The sequence below is a fragment of the Oryctolagus cuniculus genome, chromosome 17, assembly GCF_051225735.1.
Source record: "Oryctolagus cuniculus isolate XC-2025 breed Fujian yellow rabbit chromosome 17, ASM5122573v1, whole genome shotgun sequence".
Lineage (NCBI taxonomy): Eukaryota > Metazoa > Chordata > Mammalia > Lagomorpha > Leporidae > Oryctolagus > Oryctolagus cuniculus.
The window spans coordinates 9,577,333-9,600,805 of NC_142883.1; the positions used below are offsets into that span (position 1 = coordinate 9,577,333).

Consider the following 23,473-nt stretch of genomic DNA (forward strand, 5'->3'; position numbering starts at 1 on the left):
TTGTCTGTTTTCAATTTTTTATTTAGAAATAATAAAATAAGACATAACATATAAAAATATGTACAGTCCATGGTTTGTGCAGTACAATAGGAAGACTTTAGATACAAAAAGATGGTCAATGGGAAAATAATAACTATCATGATTGTCAAAGACCAGGATTGCTCCACTCTCTAGAACCTGGAGCAGAAACCTAACATTACTAGAAAAGAAATTCTAGTTTGCCAAAGGTTGAGGTGAGAGGTGACTATGCAACACTTTTTTTTTTCCCACCTTAACATTGTTGGACACAGAGTGAAAAAGAACTCACCCAACTTCTCAGGACAAGCTTTTTGTGTTTACTGAGTGGTTTACTATGAAATATGAAGTGACACTTACTACTTGCAAGGCGAACATGATTTGGGGGACAGCTCATCACATAAACATCAGGATTTGGGATGGAAGTGGATAGGGAAGAATAGTAGGGTAGGGAAGAAATAATGCATTAATAGAACAAAAACAACGTAAAAAACCTTTCTTAGGAATTTGGAAACAACTACAGTGCTATAGTGACATCCTTAAAATGTCTGATTCAAGTATACTCTTAGAGGGATAGAAAACTATTCCTTTCTCAATAATCAAAATAGAATTCACTTTGTCTACCTTTTATTTAAAAATAGGATAACCAGGAATCTATGCCTTCCCCCAAAAATATAGTGCCCATCCAGATATGGGCAAACATTCTTTAAAAGGGATTACATCCTAGGTAAGTTATTAGGGGTTTGCTTACAATACAGAAGCAACTTGCATCTGGAGATCGACCCCAGATATTCACCGTGAGTCCCTTCCATCTGCATTCTAGTGACATGTGTGCACCAGTAAAGGAGACCCAGTCAATAAGGACAAATGTTTTGAAGGTAAAACGCAGCAATAAATGTTGTGCATTACCTGTGTCTTGGCTCTTGATGAAAAAAAAAAAAATAAAAGGAAAAACAGAAAAGAAAAATTGCCATTTAAAGCTTATAACTATTAAAATGCCAATAACTAGAAAAAGCTTTCAAATGAACAGTCCATGCTGAAATAAATAACAGAAGAACATAGCAATACGAACCTTATAAGGCTGGTAAATATTTGCTAAAACCATGCTAACCGGTAGCATATAGGTGCTAGCTCTCAGAAATTGCTGCACTGAAATCATACTTTCTATGGCAATTTTTTCCTTTACAGACTTCTATTTACATTTGGCTTTAAATATGAAAATATCTGATAAACTTTATAAAATGTACACTTTAAAAACATAGCTTCTGCAAAATTTTCTTGAAAAAAAAAAACAAACCTGTGCACCAGAAATTTTAATTTTTTTCTCTTTTCAGAAATAAGTTGAAAGATTTCCCTCCCTCTTTCTTGCCCCCATACCCACCCCCTTTCACAGAGCTCAAGTCTTTTTTAAGTGGCAGCACTGTATGTTTTGGGGGAGCCTCTCTTATGGTCACCCCCTTTCTCCACTGCATCTTCATTTAATTTACATATCACTGAATACTCTTTGGTTTGATTATTTTTTCCTTTGCAAAACATCTTAATAGCAGCAGCTGATGCCTTCAATAGCTTTTCACTGTCAACGGCCAAATTTTGCCTCTTCTATAAACTCTCTTCTTCACTCAAGCTACAGTTCCTCCAACTCCTTAAACAACTTCCCAAACCTGCCTCTGAATCTGGATTTAAAATAACACCACTTGCTTAACATCTCTTTCCTGGGTACACTGAAAATAACTCCATGGTTTTCAAACTCATCAACTTTGAAGGCTGAAAACAGCAAAAACTATCATAGTTTTGCAGGCACTGCATTAGGATGTGGCTGTTCAAGAACCAGAGACCATCACAGACACCAATTTACAAATACATGATTTTAGAACAAGCTGTTTTTTAATGGCATACATGGGATATAATACCATGAGGGAGTTGATTTTGAGACTCCAATTAAAAAAGAAAAGTCGGTAACCCCAGAATTCACAATAGGGAACGTTAAACCAGAAAGAAAAAAAAAAAAAAGAGTTCCATTATTGAGCTAGAGCAGAGAAGAATATGTTTCTAGCAAGGCGGGCAGCCATGTAGAGAGGCTTCTGGAAAGCAAGGTGTCCTTAGTAACCTGCTCTAAGGCTCCAGGAGAGACAATGGTCAGCTCGCATTTAATCCTAAAAATGCAGACGCAAAGGGGGAAATAACCCTGTTAAGACTCTGATCTCCTTTACTTGTGGTTGTGTTCTGTTTCTTGACTCTCTGATTCTATAATACTGAGACATTCTCATTCTTGTCCTCTGCCGTAAAACAAGCACCTTTTTTCCCCTTCTTGAATACCTGAGCTGAGGTGCAGCATCAAAGGGGGTTGCCCACACCTTCTTACTTCCCCGCATGGGCATTTGCAGCCCTCGGTGATACTGCAGGACTCGCTGCAGCAGACAGGCTGATCAGAACAAACCTGCAGAACATGATTCGAATCTTTTCTAAAGGGAAGTCAAGCTAGAAATGTCCTGACTCCAAGCAATGAATTCAACCACAAAGGCATTTATCTTTCATGATGAATGGCTCAGTTTTGAGGATGCTAACAAAGTTCTACCAAGATCTTGTCTTCTGGAATAAGTCATGGAATGTGCAAAATAGAAAAGCCCAGAAAAATCTAAGAGCACATCACCATCTATCACTTTATGCATGAGCCTGGTCAAGCCTATCTGGCAGGAAAGAAATGATGCTGACACTAGTGTATGTGTGTGCGTGTGTGTGTGTATGAATTTTACTTTCCCTTTCTTCTTCCCCTTCTACTAAAAAAAAAGTTTCATGAAAGGACAAAATTTTAAAAAACACTACAGTCATTCAAATCTCTATTCTCTGAATAAGATGCAAAATGAACAAGTGGTTCCAGGACTTGCTGAGGTTCAAGGTTATTGCCTCAATTTCAAGACAGCCCATGGGGGCTTTGCTTCCTTTTTAGCATGAATTCCACTGTGCAAAGACATGCATTATCTTTGGTATTTATTTTAGGTAGTCTAACTTAAATTTTGAGATAACCCATTAACATTATGGAGAAAGAGAGAAGAAAAAAAAAAAACCCAGAGGCTACCATTTGGCTAGTGTTACATAATGCCCTTATGTAACCAAAGAGAGAGAGAAAAAAATCAATTCTAGCAAACAAATTACTGGCCTCAGAAAATCAGGCTCTCTTTTGGCAGTTAATAGCCAAATACTTGCCACTTTGAAGCGCATCATGAGCTTTCAACAAAGTTCAACACTGACTTTTAAATTACATAAAAGAAAAACTACACTGCAACAAAAATACAATTTGTGTTCATGTAGTTAGCAGCTTTTCAAAAATTAAGGCAGAGTCTTGCCTTTGTTATGCCATTAAAAACATTCTTGTTCCCTAAAGAGAAGCATTCTGGATAAGTCAAATACCCAACCAAGGCTTGCCTGCAAGTTCAAGTTTTGTAAAAACACAAAACAATACATAAAAACCCATAACTTATTCTACAACATATATGTGCCATCAGGTCATGCGGAGGCATGTTTAGTGCTTTATGTCAATCATCGAGCTTACAGTCTTCCCTTGAAACTGCTGTGCTAGCCTCAGTCTTGTGTGGCCGCTAGACTTGACCCACCTCTCGACCAGTACCGTCGTCTGTGTAACTGTTTCGGGCCTCTGACCAACAGACTGTGTAGTAAAGTAAATATTCCAGAGAAGGAGTCGGTCAGTCATATCTCTGACTCTCGCCGTAATGGCCTGGGCTCCAGAGGTACGCTGGCCTGGTTGTGAAGGTCAATGTCAGGGGGAGTGTCTGTACTTGTGCTTTCTGGAACCCCATTTTCACTGTCATCTTCCTCTTTGCTTGTGAGGGCGACTTCATTTTCATAGCAAAATGAATTAGCGTTTGACAGGATATATTTCTTCTCTGCTAAGTCTCTGGCACTACACAGGGGAGTGTTGGGTACTTCATAGGTTTTGTGGAACCTCGAATAGTCCACTTTGTAATAGTGCTTCTCTTCAAAGAGTACAGGCTCATAGCGGTGGCCCCAGAGAATTTCATTCGCCAGATAGGAGCTGCGGCACTGTGTTGTCATGGCAGTGGCTTCCACCATGCCTTCCAGTATTACAACAATTTCAAAGTCTGCATTGTCCATGTCCTGTTTACTCAAGTCATATAAAGGGCTGTCTTCATCTATTTCGTGCACTATTGTGATGGGGGACACCAGGAATATACGGTCAATCCCGCTGTCAAACCCAACATTGATGTCTATTTGATCCAGGGGGATATACTCCCCTTCAGAAGTAATTCTGGATTTGAGGAGCTGTGCTCGAACATGGGCTTCCACCAAGTGGCTTTTCCGAAGGTTGCCCACTCGCCACATGAGACACAGCTTGCCATCTCTCATGGCGATCACAGCATTGTGACTGAAGACCAGGGTCTCGTTTCTCTTCTTCGGCTTTGCCATCTTTGCCATGACTGCGCCAATGATAAAGGCATCGATTATGCAGCCCACGATTGACTGGAACACCACCATGAAAACAGCAACTGGGCATTCGTCTGTGACACACCGGAAGCCATAGCCTATGGTTGTCTGGGTCTCGATGGAGAAAAGGAAGGCGGCTGTGAAGCTGTTGACCTCAGACACACAGGCTTTGCTCTCTCTAGAAGCATCCAGATCCCCATGGAGCAGAGCTATCAACCAAAACACACAGCCAAAAAATAGCCAGGAGAGAACAAACGCCAGGCAGAAGATAACCAGCATCCATCGCCAGCGAATGTCCACACACGTGGTAAAGATGTCTGCAAGGTATCGTTGTCCCTTCTCACCCACGTTGATGAACTGGACGTTGCAGTGGCCATCTTTCTTCACGAAGCGGCTCCTGCATTGCTGTCGAGTGTGAACTTTACTCTTCCCATTCCCAAAGCCATTTGCAACTGCCATGGTGGCCAACTTCATCCCGTCCTCCTCTGAAGAGACAATGCTGTAGCGGTTGGTTCGCACGCTGCCCATCGCTTCTGCTGTGGACGCCAGTGCTTCTGCTTTGGAAAACAGTCTGAGTTTTTGTAAAAACCTTTGGAGAAACAGTTTTGAATGCTCAGTGAGGACACACACACACAAAATGAGGAGAGATGAGTGTCTCCAGGAGCCGTGAAGTTCTACCAAGGTCTGTCTACTGACATGCAGCGTGATCTCAATAATTCAGATGCTATCCAGAGAATAAGTCCTGCAAGAAGAAAGAAACTGTTAATTACAAAACAAATCATTCTTGAACAGTATACTCTCCAAGGCAACCGATCTTAAGGAAACCATCAAATTAGATATTGATAAACACAACAGTTTCCTTTGAATTATGGGCTTTTGGTTTCTTGCTAGCCTAAAATCACGTGTTTTTTTTTTTTTTAATTTTATTTAAAAGTAGAAAGTTACCTAACATGGAAAGGTTGTATGTGACAGAGATTCAACAAAAATTTTAAGTCTCTTTTCTCTCTCTTTTATTTGGTTACTTGTCTATAATAGTCTATTTTTCAGGTCTACTTTTCCTCTCACATTCTCTTCTTGTGCCTATCCTACTTGCGACTGTCCAGGGCAATTAAGCAGAAGAGGAAAGACTTTCTAATTCCTGTGTTTGTCACAAAGCTTTTAGAAAAAGGACCTGGGTTGAGAACATCTCACCATAATGCAGCAATGATGTTGAGTTAGACGTGCATTCTGGGATAACATTAGAGCCCTTGATGACAAGTTTGAAATCTGAAGGCAGAAACTATTTTATTTAAATGATAAAACTTTGCAGACAGCCCTTATAATCATCTGAAATGGATCCCAATTTCTGGTTACTGTTTGGGCTTGTTCCATCACTTCCCACACTTGAAGCAGCCACTATGCAGAAATGCCTGATAACATCTCTGTTAGGGCGAGTGATTCTGACTTGAAGATGCAGGTTTGCTCTGGGGACAGAGAGTGATTCTGCTGCCTAGCAATCAGAGTCCTGAAATTCTCCTGGGATGGGACTGCCATGTGTAATGACAGGCTAGGAAGTAAGCACCTTTGTGCCCAAGGACCAGGTCTTCAGTGGATTGAGATAAGACAGGAACGCATTTCATGTGGGTCCAAGCTGTGTTCTCCCAAACAGAGAAAACTCTGTAATCAAAGCAGATCATAAATGCCAATCAGCTTACTTTCACTTCGAGTGCTGTTGTTTGCTATAGGTTCCTATGGAGAAGGCACTCACCTTTACTTAATATGAACAAATGGTAATTTTCAGTTTCCACATATCACCTCATTCTCCCTTAGTAAAAAAAAAAAACAACTATCTTTTTTAATTTTCCATCTTAATGCCAACGAAGCTATTCTTTTTCCCTTGACTATCAAAAGCTTTTGAGAAAGCTTAAGGTGTTTTCTTTACCAAATGTACAAAACTAACATACCCGAGAACTCAAAATAAAGGTGATTCTCAACTTTTCAAATAACCACATCCATCTTCTTTATTTAAGGGAGACACTGAATAACCCATCAAAAGAATCAGAAATTTGTTGTGGCTATGATAATGAAGGCTCCAGTTTTTCTTCCTCTCCTAAGGCCACATTATGATTAAGCTGTTAACAAGATCAATTCTAGCAAACCAGATGTAAGGAAATAAAGTAAACCATTTGTCTTACTTTTGTGCATCCCTGGAAAAAAAGAGGCAAGGTGCATTATCTTTGAAAATGCCTCGTTACAGTCTTTTGACTTCTCCCTCTTTATCCAAGTTATTATGCAAGAATGTGCCCCAACACATTTTTCCTGGGATTAGTCATCTGTGAAAATTGCAATGTGTGTTACATTTTGGCAGCTTTTGACACCTAAATGATGCCCAATTTGAAAGTGCCTTTGAATTACTTTATAAAAAGAAGTTACTGTGCCTTCCTAACCTTCCACCTGCTTCAATGTTTTGTCTGCCTTCCTGTGAAGCTTGCACGTGGACAAAAGGAAAAAAGAACCATATTCCTCGGGGTTCTAGATTTTGGACATGGAAAAAAAAAACTTTAGACTGTGATTTCAGTTTATGTGGGTCACATGAAATTGCCAAGCATTTCCATGCAAAGACAGAGACAGCAACATAACACCAAAGGCAGGTGAACTTTCCAGAAACAAAAAAAAGTAGGGAAGAGAGCCTCATTTAAACAGTCTGTATGTTTCAGCTGTGACTGACTTCAAAACCTTACATTATAAGTTGACAACAAGAAATTCCCTTTTCATGATTCAAAACAATCCTTCCATTTGAGTTACCATGAGGGGCTGTGAGTAGACTGTCTCAAATTTCCTCTGTCTTATTTCTGCACTCTTTCCAGATTAAAACATAACAACCATATGAAATCTAAAGGCTGAATTATGACTTTCCAAAAATCTTGACCCCAGGACATTTGTTTGAATTCCACAAATCACACAATACCAGTTTCCTATGAATAGCGTTCCACATTTAGAGCCTTGAAAAGAGGCTGTATTGAGCGACTATTATTGTCTTATTTCCATTGCTAATGACAGAATTTGTTCCACATGTGGAGCATCATTTAGAAATTTTACCATTTCTTCCTGGAAAGAGAAAAATAAGAGATTTTTTTTTGGCAAAACGGAAACTTTTGTCACTTCAAATAGATATGCCCCAAAACAGATTTATGTGTGCATATGTGTGCACACACATTACGCATATTCAGATTTCTGTGGAACTGATTACATAGCAGAAGTCTAGAACCTGCCAAGATTTGATAGGGTTACGGTTTTACTTCTCCATAAAGACTGCCTTCACTGTTAACCTGCCCAAATGCCCAAGTGCTATCAGGCAACCTGAAAATGTCCTTGCCAGCTCCTCTCATTGAAAATCACTAATTTATGAGCATCTGGGAAAGGCTTACATAAAAAAAATAGTGCTTTCATGAAACTTTATTTCAAACAGATACTCAAAATAATGTTTGGAGAAATAGTCCATTAAGAATAAATGAGAACACTACGTGATTGACTTCCCAATGACTACCACTCTGGAGAATCAATACTTGCTTTGATGAACAATGTGTGAATTCCCTGATCAGTCAAAATATGTAAAGGCTGGGATATAAACTTAATGGACACAAATAATCATTTCACCCAGGCCACAACCAATGATGTAGAAAGTATTTCTGGGAAACTGAGAGGCTACATGTGGTGCTGTTCATGTTAAGACTATTTATAGGCTGAGCCAAAATTAAGCATAAGCAATGGAAAAAATAGTTCAGCGCTTTAATCTTAGGTAGATGGGTAGATGTTAAAGAAGAGAGCTGCAGATAAATACAAGGTCAAGGAGTTCATATGGTGCAAATGAAGGAATCTAAATTGTTTTTCCTTATCCAGGAAATATTTCCAATATTGCACATAAAGAATAGAGAAACATCATCATAAAGAATAAATGAGAATAAATGGGTCCAAGAGTATGGCCATGTTGTGCAGTGAATAAGAAACTTTCAGTGTAAGGATAGGAAATAAAGACAGAAAAGAAAATGTACTGGGATGAGAAGGAGGTCTGCTAATGAGTGCTTCGAGCAGCTATTCCCCAGCTGACGCCATATAGACCAGCCTGAGTGTGCTCTGGGCACATGTTGCTATGTGAGCACCACTGCTAGCAAAGCAACCTCTTAGAAGCTCAGTAAACAGAAGGGAGGGGGAAGGAAGGGTACGGAGGGGAAGGGGATACCCACTTATCTCTGGGAGTACTATTTCTAACACTTATATTCAACAGTGCATGTAGCTCAGCATTTATATATGCTGAAAAATATTTGTGTTTCATAAATAAAATATGCTCTTAAAAAAAAAAACCTTGAAACAATCTGTTCAGGTGAGAATGTGGTCAATCTTTCAGGCTACTCAAAAGTCTTACAAAGATTCTATAGCAAACCAGAGATTCTGTAACTGGAGAGTCTGAAGGGCGAAGAAAGACTGTTCTTTAAAATAGAAGAAGCCAAATTCATAAGAATGTAGAGCAGATATCGCTTATGGATAGCAATAGCATTTAAAAACAGGAAGAAGAAAGTGTCATCAAAACAGGAGGAGGAGGGGTGGAGAGCAAAGTAAAATGACCTTGACCCTAACTCTCACCCCTCCCACCATCCTCGGGGTAGCATTTCTGACTCCTTTGAGCATCAGGAAATTTCTAGATAATGGCAAATATAAATAACACCTGGAAGTGAGCACGAAGCAGCCAGCAAGTGTAAAGACAATGTTCAGCCAGCATACAACCATGGTTAGCGAAGAGGGGAACTGGTAAAAGGTAATGTGCATGCTTTTCTTGCCCCAAACAGGTTTTCAAATACTGCCTTATTTCCCGACAGGTAAATTCGGAGTTTAAGGAAATCTCTAGAATTCACATCTTTTTCCTGGTTCCATCCTCCTATCTGCTTACCCAGAACCAGGCATCAAATTCCCCATTTGTTATCTTTCTCTATGTTCTCCATTGTCATGATAAGTTCATGTTATGATGCAATCTTTTTGCAGAATCAACTCGTTTTGGTCATTTTACTTCCCTAAAACCACACTAGTAATATTTTTAAGAACAGCACATTGCTTAAGGGAGAGTGACATATGATGTCAAAGTTTTGCTCTATTGAGGCTCAAATCCAACTGGGACTCCGGCTAGGTTCTTTTCTCCCAGCAAAGCAAAGCAACTTTGAGACGCTTAATTCTGGAACTCAAAGCTATACACGAAGCAATGACCAAAAAAAGAAAGAAAAAGAAGAAAAGACGACAAGGATCTAGAACAGTGCTGAGCCCCAAGGTTTGCCAAGATTTGAGGTCAGAGCTCAAGAGGCACCGACCCACCCAACCACCTTTTTAAGTATTTTTTTTCTTAGAGAATCCAACGTAGATTGTCTCGCCTTTGCCTCTAAACCCAGTATCTCGCTACAGCTGGTGCATTGGAAGTTATGAGCACAAACAGATGCTGCAGAGAAATCTGTTTCTATTGCTCAACTGTTCCAAGCATGTCTCAGTATTTTTAGCTCTGGGGATGTTCTGGTGCGCACACAAACTATAAAGGCATGATCTGGGACTCCGGAGCGTGGGTGAGCGCCACAGCCGCATGACAGCTGGGCACCTCTGCAGCAGCCGGGCAGCGCAAGGCAGGGGACAGTGGTCCGAATCCACTCCCCGGCACACACAGGCAGCGAGCGAGAGGGAGGCGAGAAAACCCACAGCAGCCCTTACCTGTTGCTGGCGCCGGAGCATGGGGACATGGAGTGGAAGTGGGGGGCACAGAAGCATGGAAGATCCAGTGGTTGGTAAAAGCGAGGGAGCCAAAACAAACCAGAATTCCCAAGACCCAGCTTGCCGGCGCCGGGAAGGCTGCGCGCTGGCCAGGGCTCCAGTGCGCTCTGCAATATCCTGGGCTCTTTTGAGGCGGTCCATGCGCTGTCGGCCCTCGTGGTTCCGCCCCCCGGCTGCTGCCGACCAATCGCAGCGCGGAGCCGCTCCGGGGAGGGGAGGATGCTACACCCGCGGCTGGCCGAGCTGCCCGCGGAGCGAACCTGCCGCGGCTTCCTCCTCCTCCTCCTCCTCCACCCTCGGAGCCGGGTCGCGGAGTCGGGCCGGGGCTGGGGAGGAGGAAGTTGCGGCGCAGCTGGGACAGCAGCAGGTGGGAAGCGCCGCGGCCGGGACTTCCGCGGCCGCCTAATTGCTGCCTGGCGGGCGGCGAAGCTGCCTGCCCTTCCCGGAGCCTCACGCGTCGCCGTTTCTGCCCTCCTCGGTGGCGACTGGTGCGGGGCAGGCTCCGCGCAAGGGGCCTGCGAGATGCCAGGGCCCGAGCGAGGGTCGCGCTTCAGCCCGGGCGCGCCTCTCCCCCTCCTCTCCCGCCCCCTCCATCCTGACACCGCTCCGCAGCCCCAGCCCCGGCCCCGGCCCCAGCCCGGCGAAACCCCACCTGCGGCTCGCCCAGGAGCCGCTCCCTCCACGGGGAACGCAGCGTTCCCGGGATCCTCACGGGGCGTGGGCGATCCGGGGTGGCAGCCGCGAGGCCTCTAGGCGATGGCGGGGCGGAGGTGGGTGACTTACGGGGCTCTCCCGCGGGCGAGCGGCTCGTCCCCTCTCGCCCTGTCCGCCCGCCGCCGTCTCCCTCGCCACCGCCGCCCGGGCACGCTCTGTGGATCTGAAATCGGAGCGCTCCGAGAGCCCTGAACTCCCTGCAGCAGCAAAACTCCTACAGACTCCGCGCTCTGCCCTCGCCCCCAGCAGCCAGGCAGGAGCGTGTCGCCCCCAGCCCCGCCAAAAACAGAAGCAAAACTAGACAAAAACCCACGCTGCTGAGCTGAGTTAGCCGGGCGTGGACCCTGGAACTTTATGAATTAATCCTTGCACGTGTGTAAATCAAGGCGCGTGCTTTGGGGTCACAACGAAGCTTTGCTCCGTAAGGACGGGATATGTTGGGAGTTTTTTTTTTTTTTTTCCACGCAATTTGCATTCCCGGTAATTTTTTTTTTTTTAATGTCTGTTTCCTCAAGCGATCTAATAAGGCCTTCGGGCAGCTGATAAAGTTCTCCTTGAGTGATCCAGCTACTTGGACAAAGCAGCTTGTACTCCGGGCGGCACAGCCCGGCGGGTGTTTGCGTGTGGGAGACGCGAGAGTGACAAGGCGAGCAGCCGTTCTGCGCGGGTACCCACCTCCTAGGCTCGTATCCTCACGTGGCCCCTAGGAGGTGCTGGTGAAATGTGCTGAGGTTTTGCAAAGATGAACTTACCCGTGCGTTAGCAAGCTTGCCTCTTCTAGCCGTGAGCAAGATGCTGAAATCGAGAGGCTCCTGGAGCAGGTCGTGCACGCGCTGTGGCTGCTCTGAGAGCCCAGTGGGTCGCTATTCCAGCCCATTTGTCGGGATTTTCAGCACGCCCAGCCCCGTTGCTAGCGGAGGTGCGTTTTGCAGCCTTGTATGTGAGAATGATGGCTCCACAAGGGAGTCACGTTTATTTCTAAACAGCTTTAATGAACTCTGTAAGAGAGATGGATGTGTAAGAATCCAGGCTGTCGCCCAAAGCCGAAAGAAGCTGGAGTCAGACAAATTAACTCTTAGCTCCAGGGCGGCAAAGGAGTCAACAACGCGCTCCTTCTGAAATGTGCTCCCTCTTGGATTCCTTCTCAGACACAAGCTGCAGGTCCAGGGAATGCCTTAAAGCTGTTAAGCCTAGATGCAAGCGGGAAAGGAATCGTTTTTTTGTATTTTCCGTTCTTCATTGCGATTTGATTGGTGCATCTGCAGATGGCTAAGGATCTTCCAACCGTTGTGCCCGGAGGAAGGAGCGCTCCCCTAACCCCTTTCCAGGTAATTAGCTCCATTTGAAAAGCAATCCCAGAGAAAGGAAGACACTTTTTCTGGAATTGAAATTGTTTTCCTTCAGCATCCTATAAAGTGCATACACTGCAGGCCAAGATGGCTCTCTATGTCAGAAAGTATTTAAAGAAATTAGCACAAAGTTAGGAAATTATAGTTGGGTGTATAAATTTATATACCAGGGAGCACATAGTAAATACATCCCAGTCTTTTTTCTCAACCTTCAATCTCACATTCACTGCCCATCCCATTCCCATGGATTGAACATGTGCAGCAAGGCTTATTTCTTCAAAGAGAAAGTTGGAGAAAAGTTAATGTTTTTAATAAGCTTCCCAATCTGAATAGGATATTTACCTTAATTAATTTAGGTATATTTTAAATTTTGTGACAAACTTCATAAATGCACTATTGCATCGAATCACTCCACTGTTTCATTTTTAAAATATTTTTAATGCACATTTTAATTAATAGATGACTTTTCACTATATCCCTATTGGGAAAATTTTTGTGTGCCAAAGGCATCCAGTGCTTGGGTAAATTTGGTTTTTGGAGCGATGTGTGGTGCAGATTTCTGTAGTCAGAGTCTGTCTTTTTTTGGCTGAGTCAGGCCTTATTTAGCAAAAATACTCATTAGATTTGGACACCAGTGCAGGTGGGTGTTGGGATCCATCTGTGGATTAAATTTTTTTCCAAGGAAATGACAATGATGCTGTCACTAAATCTCTCCATGGTAACCACCTATAACATTAGGCACAAATATTAGTCACAGTCCGGATCCCCAGTCAGGTTGTGAATGGTTTGGTGATGTACAGGACGATTGTTTCACTAGGAGCACACATTTTCCCCTTGCAACTAACTATCTCAAACAATTAGACTTATTTTCAGACATCCGTTAACCATACATACAGTTCATTTTCACAATGACAGGAGATGAAAAGCTCCTGGCATTTGCATCAGCTTGGTATTAAGAACTATTTATTAATCTTCTGAGTACTAATCAACTGTGATAAGTCGATCCTTGTTGAATTGGCTTGTAATGTAGACAGGGTGAGTTTACAATCTGCTGCTGTGAAGACAAGCCATGTACTATAGTATTTTAAGGCACTGAATGAAATCCTATCAATTGGCTTTTATTAGGCTTTAATATTAGGCTTTAATATTAATTCAATTATTAATTTTAGCATTAGTTAATTATTAATTATTAATAGTTTAATATTAAAATAATATTAGGCTTTAATAATTATGAAATTTCACTTACCATGTTGATACCTCATTGATATTTAGTCTTCACATTAAATTTAATGACTGTGTTTGTTGAACAACTACTCTGTAGTTTAGCTACTTGCTTGGTGACATGGTGTTCCCGGAAGGAACAGTTTTTGTCTCGAACTATTTTAAATTTCTAATTAAGAAGAGAAACAAATAAAATATTTAAATAACCAAAATAACAAAGCATCCTGTGATTAAGGTCTAAAAGTGGATTGAACAACTATGACAAAAATAATTCTAGGGAATTTCTTAGAGGTGGAATGGAGAGTTATGGGGAGGTCTATAAAATGGAAGGCTTAATAATAGGACACACGTGGTACCATGTGTGGTGGTATTAAGGATGGTGAGAGCATACCAGAAACAGGATTGCTTCCTGTTGTTTTAAAATGCACAATCTGCTCCAGATCATACTAGGAATGTGTGATCATACGGGTAACTTACATGTTGCTTCTAGATTGGCCTGTTCTTACTGAATTCCTTTGTTTGAATACACATTGTTTGGTGTAAACCAATGAGACTTACTCCAAAAGCCTTATTTGCCATCTGTCACTAGTGTAATGTACAGTGGTGATGTCTAATATATCTGTCATACCTGGGAATGCAGCCTCTTATGCAAATGACTTTTAATCAAATTTGTTTGGGTGGACATATATTCTTCAAAATAGTGTATGCACTTTTTAACTCTAGCGTTGCCCTGGTAGCACTTTGTATCTATTAGGAGTCTTTCATATTTTGTCTTTCATACTATTACAAACATTTTTTCATGTCTTTGTTTCTATCTACCAATGGTGGAATTTTTCAAATCCAAAGCTGTATATTTTTCTTTTAATATCCTCATTGCCTTGCACATGAACTGGGTTGTAAGTCGGTCTCCACAAATGCCAGATGAGTGATGAAACGAACAAAAGGAACAATATTTCTGAGTACAATTTGACTTTTGAATAATGACTCAGCTCAATTATAATAAACATAAGTTATTTCCTTCTTACCTGCCATACAGCAAGACTAGAAAATAATGTAGAGCTATCACCCTTCTTTAAATCACCTTAGAATGAGTTTGGTTAAGCTCTTGTTTGCTTCTTCTCCATGAGTGTGAGCCTTCCCTTCCCATTTTTGCTTCTGTCAATGTGCCTTGAATCTGTCAGATTGTCACTGTGCCCTAATTTGTTGATTCTAATCTGTACTTGGCTGAGGAATTATGTAACTAAGGTTGTTAAAAATATTTGAAAAGTAAAAGCAAATATGATCAAATGCATCTAAAAATGTATTTTTGAAATAGCATAAATAATTGCTGAATTTGAAATAACCTTCCACTGCTTAATTTCATTTTGGGGTAAAATAGCTTCAGAATATAGATTTATGACATTTTAAGATACCTTCTCAGAACACTTAGTGTCTGAGTCCTTATATTTGCTGTGCTATGAGCAGATAAGACCTCTGAATGTGTTTGAAACTATATGTCTATGTGCAACAAAATTATAGACTCATTAATTGAAAAACATTCGAGTGCTTATTGTGTCCATCAATGAACTTTACTTTTCATCAGATGCATATGTTAAAATCAACAACTGTAAATGGTACTGTTCTTTAAGAAACTCCAGAGCAGCCAAGTTATTATTTAGTAAATTACCTCTTCTCTCATGCTCTGGAAGACTTTGTTTATCTCACATAGGTCAGACAATTACACTCTGAAAACACCATACTCACTTTAGGGTTGGACCCTACATTACTATGATTCTGCTTCCTTTTTTTTTTTTTTTTTTTGGACAGGCAGAGTGGACAATGAGAGAGAGAGACAGAGAGAAAGGTTTTCCGTTACTGTTGGTTCACCCTCCAATGGCTGCTGCGGCTGGCACACTGTGGCCCGCGCATCGTGCTGATCCGAAGCCTGGAGCCAGGTGCTTCTCCTGGTCTCCCATGCGGGTGCAGGGCCCAAGCACTTGGGCCATCCTCCACTGCACTCCGTGGCCACAGCAGAGAGCTGGACTGGAAGACGGGCAACCGGGACAGAATCCGGCGCCCCAACCAGGACTAGAACCTGGGGTGCCAGTGCTGCAGGCGGAGGATTAGCCGATTGAGTTGCAGCACCGGCCCCTTCCTTTTTTTTTAAGATTTATTTATTTGAAAGTCAGAATTACAGGGAGAAAGGGAGAAACACAATTAGAGATCTTCCATCCATTGGCTCACTCCCCAGATGGCCACACTGACCAGGGCTGGGCCAGGCCAAAGCCAGGAGCCAGGAGCTTCTTCCAGATCTCTCACGTGGGTACAGGGGCCCAAGCACTTTGGGTCATCTTCCACTGCTTTCCCAGGCAATAGCAGAGAGCTGGATCAAAAGCAGAGCATCCAGGTCTCCAACTGGTACCTATATGGGATGCCAGTTTTGTAGGGGGTGGCTTTACCCACTATGCCACAACGCCAGCCCTATTACTATGTTTTTTAACCCCATGATGACAAGAATCATTTAATCTGTGTTATCTGTGATCCATTGGCTCTCTCAAGGGTAATGAACCTATAGCTTGATCCATCATCTCTTCCTTAGGTGCTAGTCCTGCCTTAAGCCCAGGCCATCGGCTAGAAGAGGAGACAGCTGAGAAGATCCAAATCATTATACACAGACTCACACTGCCACTGGGGAAAGACAAAAACCTTATTACCAGATGCTCAATATCATCATTTAATAATGGTTATGAAATATTAATAAGAAGACTAATAATAAATGGGCATGCATTGAGGGTGTTCCGGGCAGTAAGCCTTCTTCGTGTGCTTTATAAGACACGCTACATTATACTTCTGTGTTACAGGGATATCTGCATGGGAAAATATGAAAAAGGGCTGGCAGGAGGGAAAGGAGGAGACAAGAAGCTATGCTTTGAAAATGATTGGCTTGGTCGGTGCCATGGCTCACTTGGCTAATCCTCCGCCTGCACCACCGGCACCCCGGGTTCTAGTCCCAGTTGGGACGCCGGTTACTAGTCCCGGTTGCTCCTCTTCCAGTCCAGCTCTCTGCTGTGGCCGGGGAGGGCAGTGGAGGATGGCCCAAGTGCTTGGGCCCTGCACCCGCATGGAAGACCAGGAGGAAGCACCGGGCTCCTGGCTTCGGATCAGCGCAGCGCCGGCTGTGGCGGCCATTAGGGGAGTGAACCAACGGAAGGAAGACCTTTCTCTCTGTCTCTCTCTCACTGTCTAACTCTGCCTGGCAAAGAAAAAAAAAATGATTGGCTCTAAAGGAAACAGAAACACCCTCAAAAGTCCTTACAGAAGGTGACCCTGCTGCCAGCATCCATAGTCTTCCTCCAAGCACAGTGAGAAACACCCTCCAGTAAGAGACACCAAAATCAGCAATTCAATGCTGGTTATGAAAATACCTGTGAGACGGTTGCTTTAGCAATGGCTCTGTGGAAGGCCATTCAGCATCAATTCTTTCCAGAACTGACAAAAAGCAAAACAAAACAAAAACTTCACACAACCAAAACTGGTTACTTTTATAAACATTTACAGACTAGGCTACAAACTGCAAAGAGAATCCAAAACATATTTTGAGTAACTTCAACAGCACTGTAATGATGCTTTTGATAGAAAGGATGTCTACCTGAATGCTTAGATTTGTAGATATAGACTCTAAGAGTTTAAAGATTTTTTTTTTATTTTTTGAGTCTATTTAATATTTTTTGATTTGTTTGTTGTCAAAGTAATGCATGCTGATTGTGGAAAACATAAAAATAAGCACTTTAAAATGTAGAGGAATGTCAGAAAACATGGAAAGTAAAATAAATCCACATCTCTATCATTAGTAGAAAGCCATTACAAATATTTTGATATATCTCTTTCTCTTTTGCCTATTTTTATATGTATTTTATATCATCTGCTTTACGATTTTAACATGAATTGATTTTGGTACATGAGTACATTACTTTTTTATTTATCTAAATGTATATTATGTAATTAAAATCATTTGAAAGCATTTAGGTTAATATCACATATTTTTATGTACATAGCATGTAAGAATCATAGATAATCATCACCTACATTACTATTCATTTTGTTCTTTACTTTTTTTTTTTTTTTTTTTGACAGGCAGAGTGGACAGTGAGAGAGAGAGACAGAGAGAAAGGTCTTCCTTTTGCCGTTGGTTCCGGAGCGCTGCGACCGGCGCACCATGTTGATCGATGGCAGGAGCCAGGTACTTCTCCTGGTCTCCCATGGGGTGCAGGGCCCAAGCACTTGGGCCATCCTCCACTGCACCCCCGGGCCACAGCAGAGAGCTGGACTGGAAGAGCGACCAGGACAGAATCTGGCGCCCCAACCGGGACTAGAACCCAGTGTGCCGGCACCTCAAGGTGGAGGATTAGCTTAGTGAGCCGCGGCGCTGGCCCTTGTTCTTTACTCTTATAAAGGTGCTTTAATTGTCTTTGCAGACTAATGTTTATCTTCACCTCTTTTTTTTTTTTCCCGTTGTTGTTAGAATGGATTTCTGAATGTAGAATTACTAGGTCAAAGGATATGAACCCTTAAAACTATTTTTTTTTTAATTTTGGAGCTTTCACATCAAAATCCAATTTGAATGTCAAGGATGTTCTAAGTAATATGACTTTGATGATGGTGCCAGTATTGCATAGCGGAAAGAAATGAGATCTGGGTTAACCTTACATTTGCAAGATTCACCTGGCACTTACTAGCTATGAAAGATCATTACAGAGATTTAAAACAATGTACATAAATTACCTGACACACAGTTATCACCTAAACAGTAGTAGTTATTTTTACCACTACTGCTGCAGCAGCTATGAATAATGATGAAAATGATAGTCAATAAATGAAATAAGTTAGTTTGGAGACATATATACAATAAGATTTCAAATAACATAGAAATCTATTTGCAATACCCGGGTGAGTGCTAAAACAATAAGTAAAGAGTTAAGTACCTGAGGAGTTTAAGGACATAATATAGCTGTATTTGGAAATATAGGTTGGTATTAAACAGAGAGGAAAGTTAAATGAATTCTCCAATTGATGGCCAAAATTTCAATATATTCATGAATTTTTAAAGAGATACTAGGATTGAACATTATATTTGGTCCAGATTTTAGACTCTTCAGAAAAGAATGCTGAGTTGACATTTCTCCTTTCCCCAGTGAGGGATCCACAGACCCTGAGAAGAAAGAGAAGAAATGTAACGGAGCAGCTGGAACATTAGTGTGACTGCCGGTTCTTCCTCCACTGCGTCTGGCTGCAGCCCTGACAACTTATCTTTTCTTCTGTTTTATTTTCTTTCTTAATATGATTTCTCTAATCTCAATTTTAATTTAAAAGGAAATAGAGATGTAGAAATTATGTTCCAGGAAACCTCCTTACCTAAGTGGAAGCTAAAGATACGGATTCTCAGTCTGCTGATTCCAAATCCAATGTCCCTGCAGGGTATTCCAGTAGCTTTTCATAGCAGCTCTGTGCAGGTGCATCTAGAAACCCAGGGCAGGAGCTGTATTTTTCAGAACCATTTACTAATTCCTCCTAAATTACTTTTTCTTCTGATTTTAAAATGTATAAACCCTGACTTCAGATCCTTGCAAGGGACACAGTTTTAAATGTTTGGCTCCATTCCCATACTTCCCTGTGGGAAAATTTCTTCCATTTTTTAAAAATAAATGTGATCAATATCTGCGGATTTGATTGGACTTTTCCTCTGTCTTTGAATAGTTTCCATTTTGTAAGCACACATCCTCAACTGATGATTAATTCTAGTCTTCTGATATATGTTTGTTCTAATATTTAAAGACCTTGTGGATAATTCACAAATAAATAAAGCTTTTAGTACAACTATGAGAAAATAAAATGCAGAATCACAGAATCCGACTACCACCAATAACATTAGTGATTAATGGTAACACAACATTAACAGCATTATATGGTTATTAAAAGAAGATACAAATTATTTATGTCACCGCTTATTTTGTAGGTGCTTAGTTAGATACTTTTATGTACTTAGCAGGATGAAATCCAGATACTTTTTCTATTGCATCTGCAGTTGAGCTACCTCCAGTCTATTTTAAATGGCACTATAAACAAGTGTTTTAGAAATGGTTTCTAGCATTAGCAACAGAGAAACTCTGACATTTTAACACGAATTTACATTCTGCCATCAGTGTTTCAGTTTCTGATCTTTTCATCAGCAAAGATCTCAACTCAAAACTTTATTTATACCGAAGTATATTCTTTTGTATGGTTTACATAACTGAATCACCAAATTCAAGCAAGGCAGGAACCAGCACTGTAAATAATGCTGTTTTTGCAACCTGACTGTGGTTTCCCTATATGTAGTCTGAAATATGTGAAAACTTGTAAGGGGCCTGTTAAGTCAACTTGGGAAAGAAAGCAATCAAGTCAGAGAGCTAGCTTTTTCTCATTTACTGAGAGTAAAGTGGGTTTATGTGTTAACATACACAATCATGTTTTCAAAAAATTCTTGAAAAATAATGATAGATTTCCCACTTAGGCAAAGGTGAAACTCCAAAGCTATTACTCTTACTACATATTATTTTGTATATTAAGAAGGTACCGCCTTAATACAGATTAAACTAAAAAGGAATATACTCATACTTAACTATTAGTTGGCAGAAAGCAAATACCATGCATTCACAAGCACATAATACATACAGCTAAATTTGTTGACCCAGTAATGACACATCTAAAACCCTCACAAGAGGAGGCAGAAGGCTAAGTTTTGATTCGTAGTGATACGTTCTGACAGAAGAGCTGTGATCAGCTCTAATACTCCCTTTTTCAGTAAATTGCTTTCATGAATCTGATTTTATGGTGATTACAGCCTGGTTACATTTCACAATTTTCAGTTTAAAACATCATCTACTCATTCATTGCACACACATTTCTTGTGCACTGAAAATATGAAAAGTTCAGAAATAGGTAATGATAACTCTCAGTATTTTTAAAAAGAAGAAGAAACTACAAATCTCTGAGGTTAAATGCCTTCAGTATTTCAGTAAATCAGGAGCTAAGAATGCATAACTTAAGCCATCCCCTTAGAGTAGAAAACAAGGAAAATATTCTTTGTATTTCCTTACAAGAGTAATCTGAACATTTACCTGGTCAAAGCATCATTTAGCACAACAGGCTTAATCACCAATGCGGTATCCATAGTTTCAAAATCCAGGCAGTATAATGGAAATTTATGCAAGTCTCCTTAATCCTGGGCTCAAAATGAATCAGTGCTCTTCCCTAAGTGAATCAAGCACAGAAATTAGTTTACTGCTCTCTATGCCCTATCTTCATTTCTCCTGCACTGGTTGCCTTGGTTCATTTTTCTTCTCCTTGGTCCATACATTATTTTAAGTCCTACAAAAAGGGGATCGGGACCCAATCACAGTTGTTGATCCAAGCAGAGCTCTCCGAATTTTATTATGAGTATAATTCAGTATTTGATTCACCTCTGGAATTGCAGTTAAAGACCTACATGATTCCAGTTCACTGAAAAGCAATCCCTACCAGAGGAACATACCAGAAAAGCACCATAACACTTGATCTTCTAAAACCAAGCCATACCCCACAGCCTGAGACAGTCCAGTCGGTAGGGAAAAAAAGAAGAAATAAAATCGTTTTTTGAATTATTTCTCCATCATGGGTAGCAACTCTCTGTGAGTTGACTTATAGACCTTGACATAAAAAAAAAAAAGAGAGAAAGAAAAGAGAAAAGCAAGAGCTGCAGGCGTTGGCAGGTGCTCTATGCTTTCTCCTGTCTCCTGACCGCCTTCCGAGTCTCCATCAGAGGCAGCCTGATCTGCAGCCCTGCACATGGAAACTGAGATCTTTCCTACAAAAGACTTTACTCTTCATGTCACTGAAGACCCCCTCCAACCGAGAAAATATTTTCTCACAGGAGAGTTTAAGAAAGTCTGAGTTCATGCTCTATAAGAGTTTCATAATTTCCTCTCTGCAAATACCAGGGTATTTATTTGTCTTACGTAATTTCCAGGGAATCAGATGCATGACCTGACTTGTATTCTGCTGATCTACTGAGGGACCTTACCGTCAATCAGTCACCCTCGGTGAGAATGTACTCAAGGGCTGATATATGACTGCAAAGGAACTTAACAATTCCTGGAAGGAAAAGGGTTAAGAGCCAGTAAAAACAGCATAAATTTACACATGACCTAGTGTGGGTGCACTTTTATTCTCTTCCTTGCAAGGAACAAGAACAATGACAACCTCCATAACTAATGCTTCTGGTTTAAAAAACCTTCTTCCCAAAGGATGTGTTTTCACCCACTCAACAACCTTCTGGTTAGAAAGGACCTGTAGACAGAGATGCAGTAGCTGGTGAGTTCTCTCTGCAGAGGATCTAAGATGTTCATTACATCATGGAAAAATAATCTCCACCATTGTGCTGGAGGGAGCGGCCTTGTATCATTGGCTTGCCATGCTCTGATTCTGGCTGACAAGTTCTAGAACTGTGTTTTGTCCCAACCTTAACTTGCTTGGAAGGGGGATAGTTTGAATAGCCAGAGGCATTGGTTCCAGAAAGAATTATGAGCAGATAAAAGCCACTGCAGTGGCTTCAGTTTAAAAAAAAAAAAAAAAAGGAAGAAAGCAAGCAAACTGGCTGTGATACCACCGCCTTTCATCAAGCAGAGTGCTTTGCCATTTCTTTCTACAAAATATAGAAAAAGTCTCATCTAAGCAAGTCAGAAGTGGCCGGGGACAAATAGAGGACACGCGTTGGTTTGCCTTTGTAGATGAAGTCAAATGCACTGAATAGTAAGTGAAGCAGATGCTCACCCCAGGAAACTGGTGGCAAACTGAACTCTCAGTAGTACGTGTCCCCGGCCAGCAGAAAGTGGGCTGTGATGGACTGCGGCCTCCTCTTTCTTCACAGTCTTTAATCACTCAGCAACCCTTTTTCCTTCCTTTCTTTCTTTCCCCTTTATTTTCCAGAAATTTTTCACAAGCTTGAAAGTAGGGACATGGGGAAAAGCTGCATTCATTGGCTGTAGCTGCGATAGGGTGGCAGAGGATTCCTGCTACCCCCCAGATGTCAGGGCACCACAGCAGCTGCCCTGGAAAAATCTGCCAATGCACACCTCTTTATTCCCTTTCCTCTACTCCTCCAGCCTGCTGTCTGCTGCAAGTTTCTCCAGGAAAACCTCTACAGTGCTTCCTGACCACAGGGCACAGGTATCTAGAAAGCAGATAGAAGAGCTGGCTTGAGAAGTTTGGGTTACTGTTGGATTAAAAGTGCTAACACAATACTGAATTAAAATGGAAAAAGGAGGAGTGGCATTTGGCTAGGAGGTTAAGACTTCAGTCACACACTGGAGTATATTGGTTCAATTCCTTCTTCTGTCTCCTGATTCCAACTTCCTACTAATGCAGATGCTGTGAGTCATCAGTGATGGCCAAAGTGGTTGGGTTCCTACACCCATGTGGGAGGCCTGAATTGAGTTCCTGGCTCCTGGCTTCTACCTGGCCCAATCCCAGTCATTATTGGCATCTGGGGAGTGAACTAGCAGATGGGAGCTCCGTGTGTGTATAAGTGTGTGCATGCATGTGTTTGTACCTGACTTTGCCTTTCTACCTCTCAAATGAAAAAAAAAAAAATAGGAAAGATAATAATGCAGAAAAATAAAGAAACATCAGAGATCATATTATTATTATTGGTTTTAAGGAGCCAGTATTCAAAATAGGATTGAGCATTTTCAATGGAAAATAAGCTAGATTACGAAAAGGACCCAGAACAGAGATATATGTGCTTTTTAGCACAATATCTTTGTAAGACTAGGTTCATATAAAGTAAAACTCTGGGCCTTTCTAATATTTGAAATTGAGACTGCCACACTTCATGATTCTAGATTACAGTTCTGCAAACTAAACCTAAAGACCAA

General features: G+C 41.4%; 2 protein-coding genes across 17 annotated transcripts in view; one reads left to right on the plus strand and one right to left on the minus strand.

The window, feature by feature from the left end:
* On the minus strand, positions 1-10,377 carry KCNJ2 (potassium inwardly rectifying channel subfamily J member 2). 2 transcript variants are annotated; one of them, NM_001082198.1, is given in 3 exon segments: positions 3,023-5,218; positions 6,038-6,132; positions 10,201-10,250. In NM_001082198.1, a coding segment is annotated over 1 exon segment (1,284 nt). In that variant the 5' UTR covers positions 5,005-5,218; positions 6,038-6,132; positions 10,201-10,250; the 3' UTR covers positions 3,023-3,720.
* The window catches only part of LOC108178570 (uncharacterized), a 25,689-nt gene continuing 11,412 nt past the window's right edge, over positions 9,197-23,473 (plus strand). The window contains exons 1-5 of one of the 15 annotated variants that reach the window (XR_011383377.2): positions 10,468-10,627; positions 11,490-11,893; positions 12,240-12,302; positions 17,658-17,763; positions 18,716-19,245. Coding sequence is in view for 3 of the 15 variants with exons in the window: in XM_070060385.2 (XP_069916486.2) it covers positions 10,076-10,627; positions 12,240-12,302; positions 17,658-17,763; positions 18,716-18,777 (783 nt within the window). In the remaining 12 variants the exon portion in view is untranslated. Of the gene's footprint in view, positions 9,269-9,841; positions 10,628-11,489; positions 11,894-12,122; positions 12,303-17,657; positions 17,992-18,715; positions 19,246-23,473 lie in introns of those variants that run through there. The other 14 variants (XR_016223957.1, XM_070060385.2, XR_011383376.2 and 11 more) reach the window with 14 other exon arrangements.

Excerpts from the sequence above, each read along its gene's own strand:
- KCNJ2 (XM_017348806.4), bottom strand. The coding sequence starts at position 5,004 with ATGGGCAGCGTGCGAACCAACCGCTACAGCATTGTCTCTTCAGAGGAG.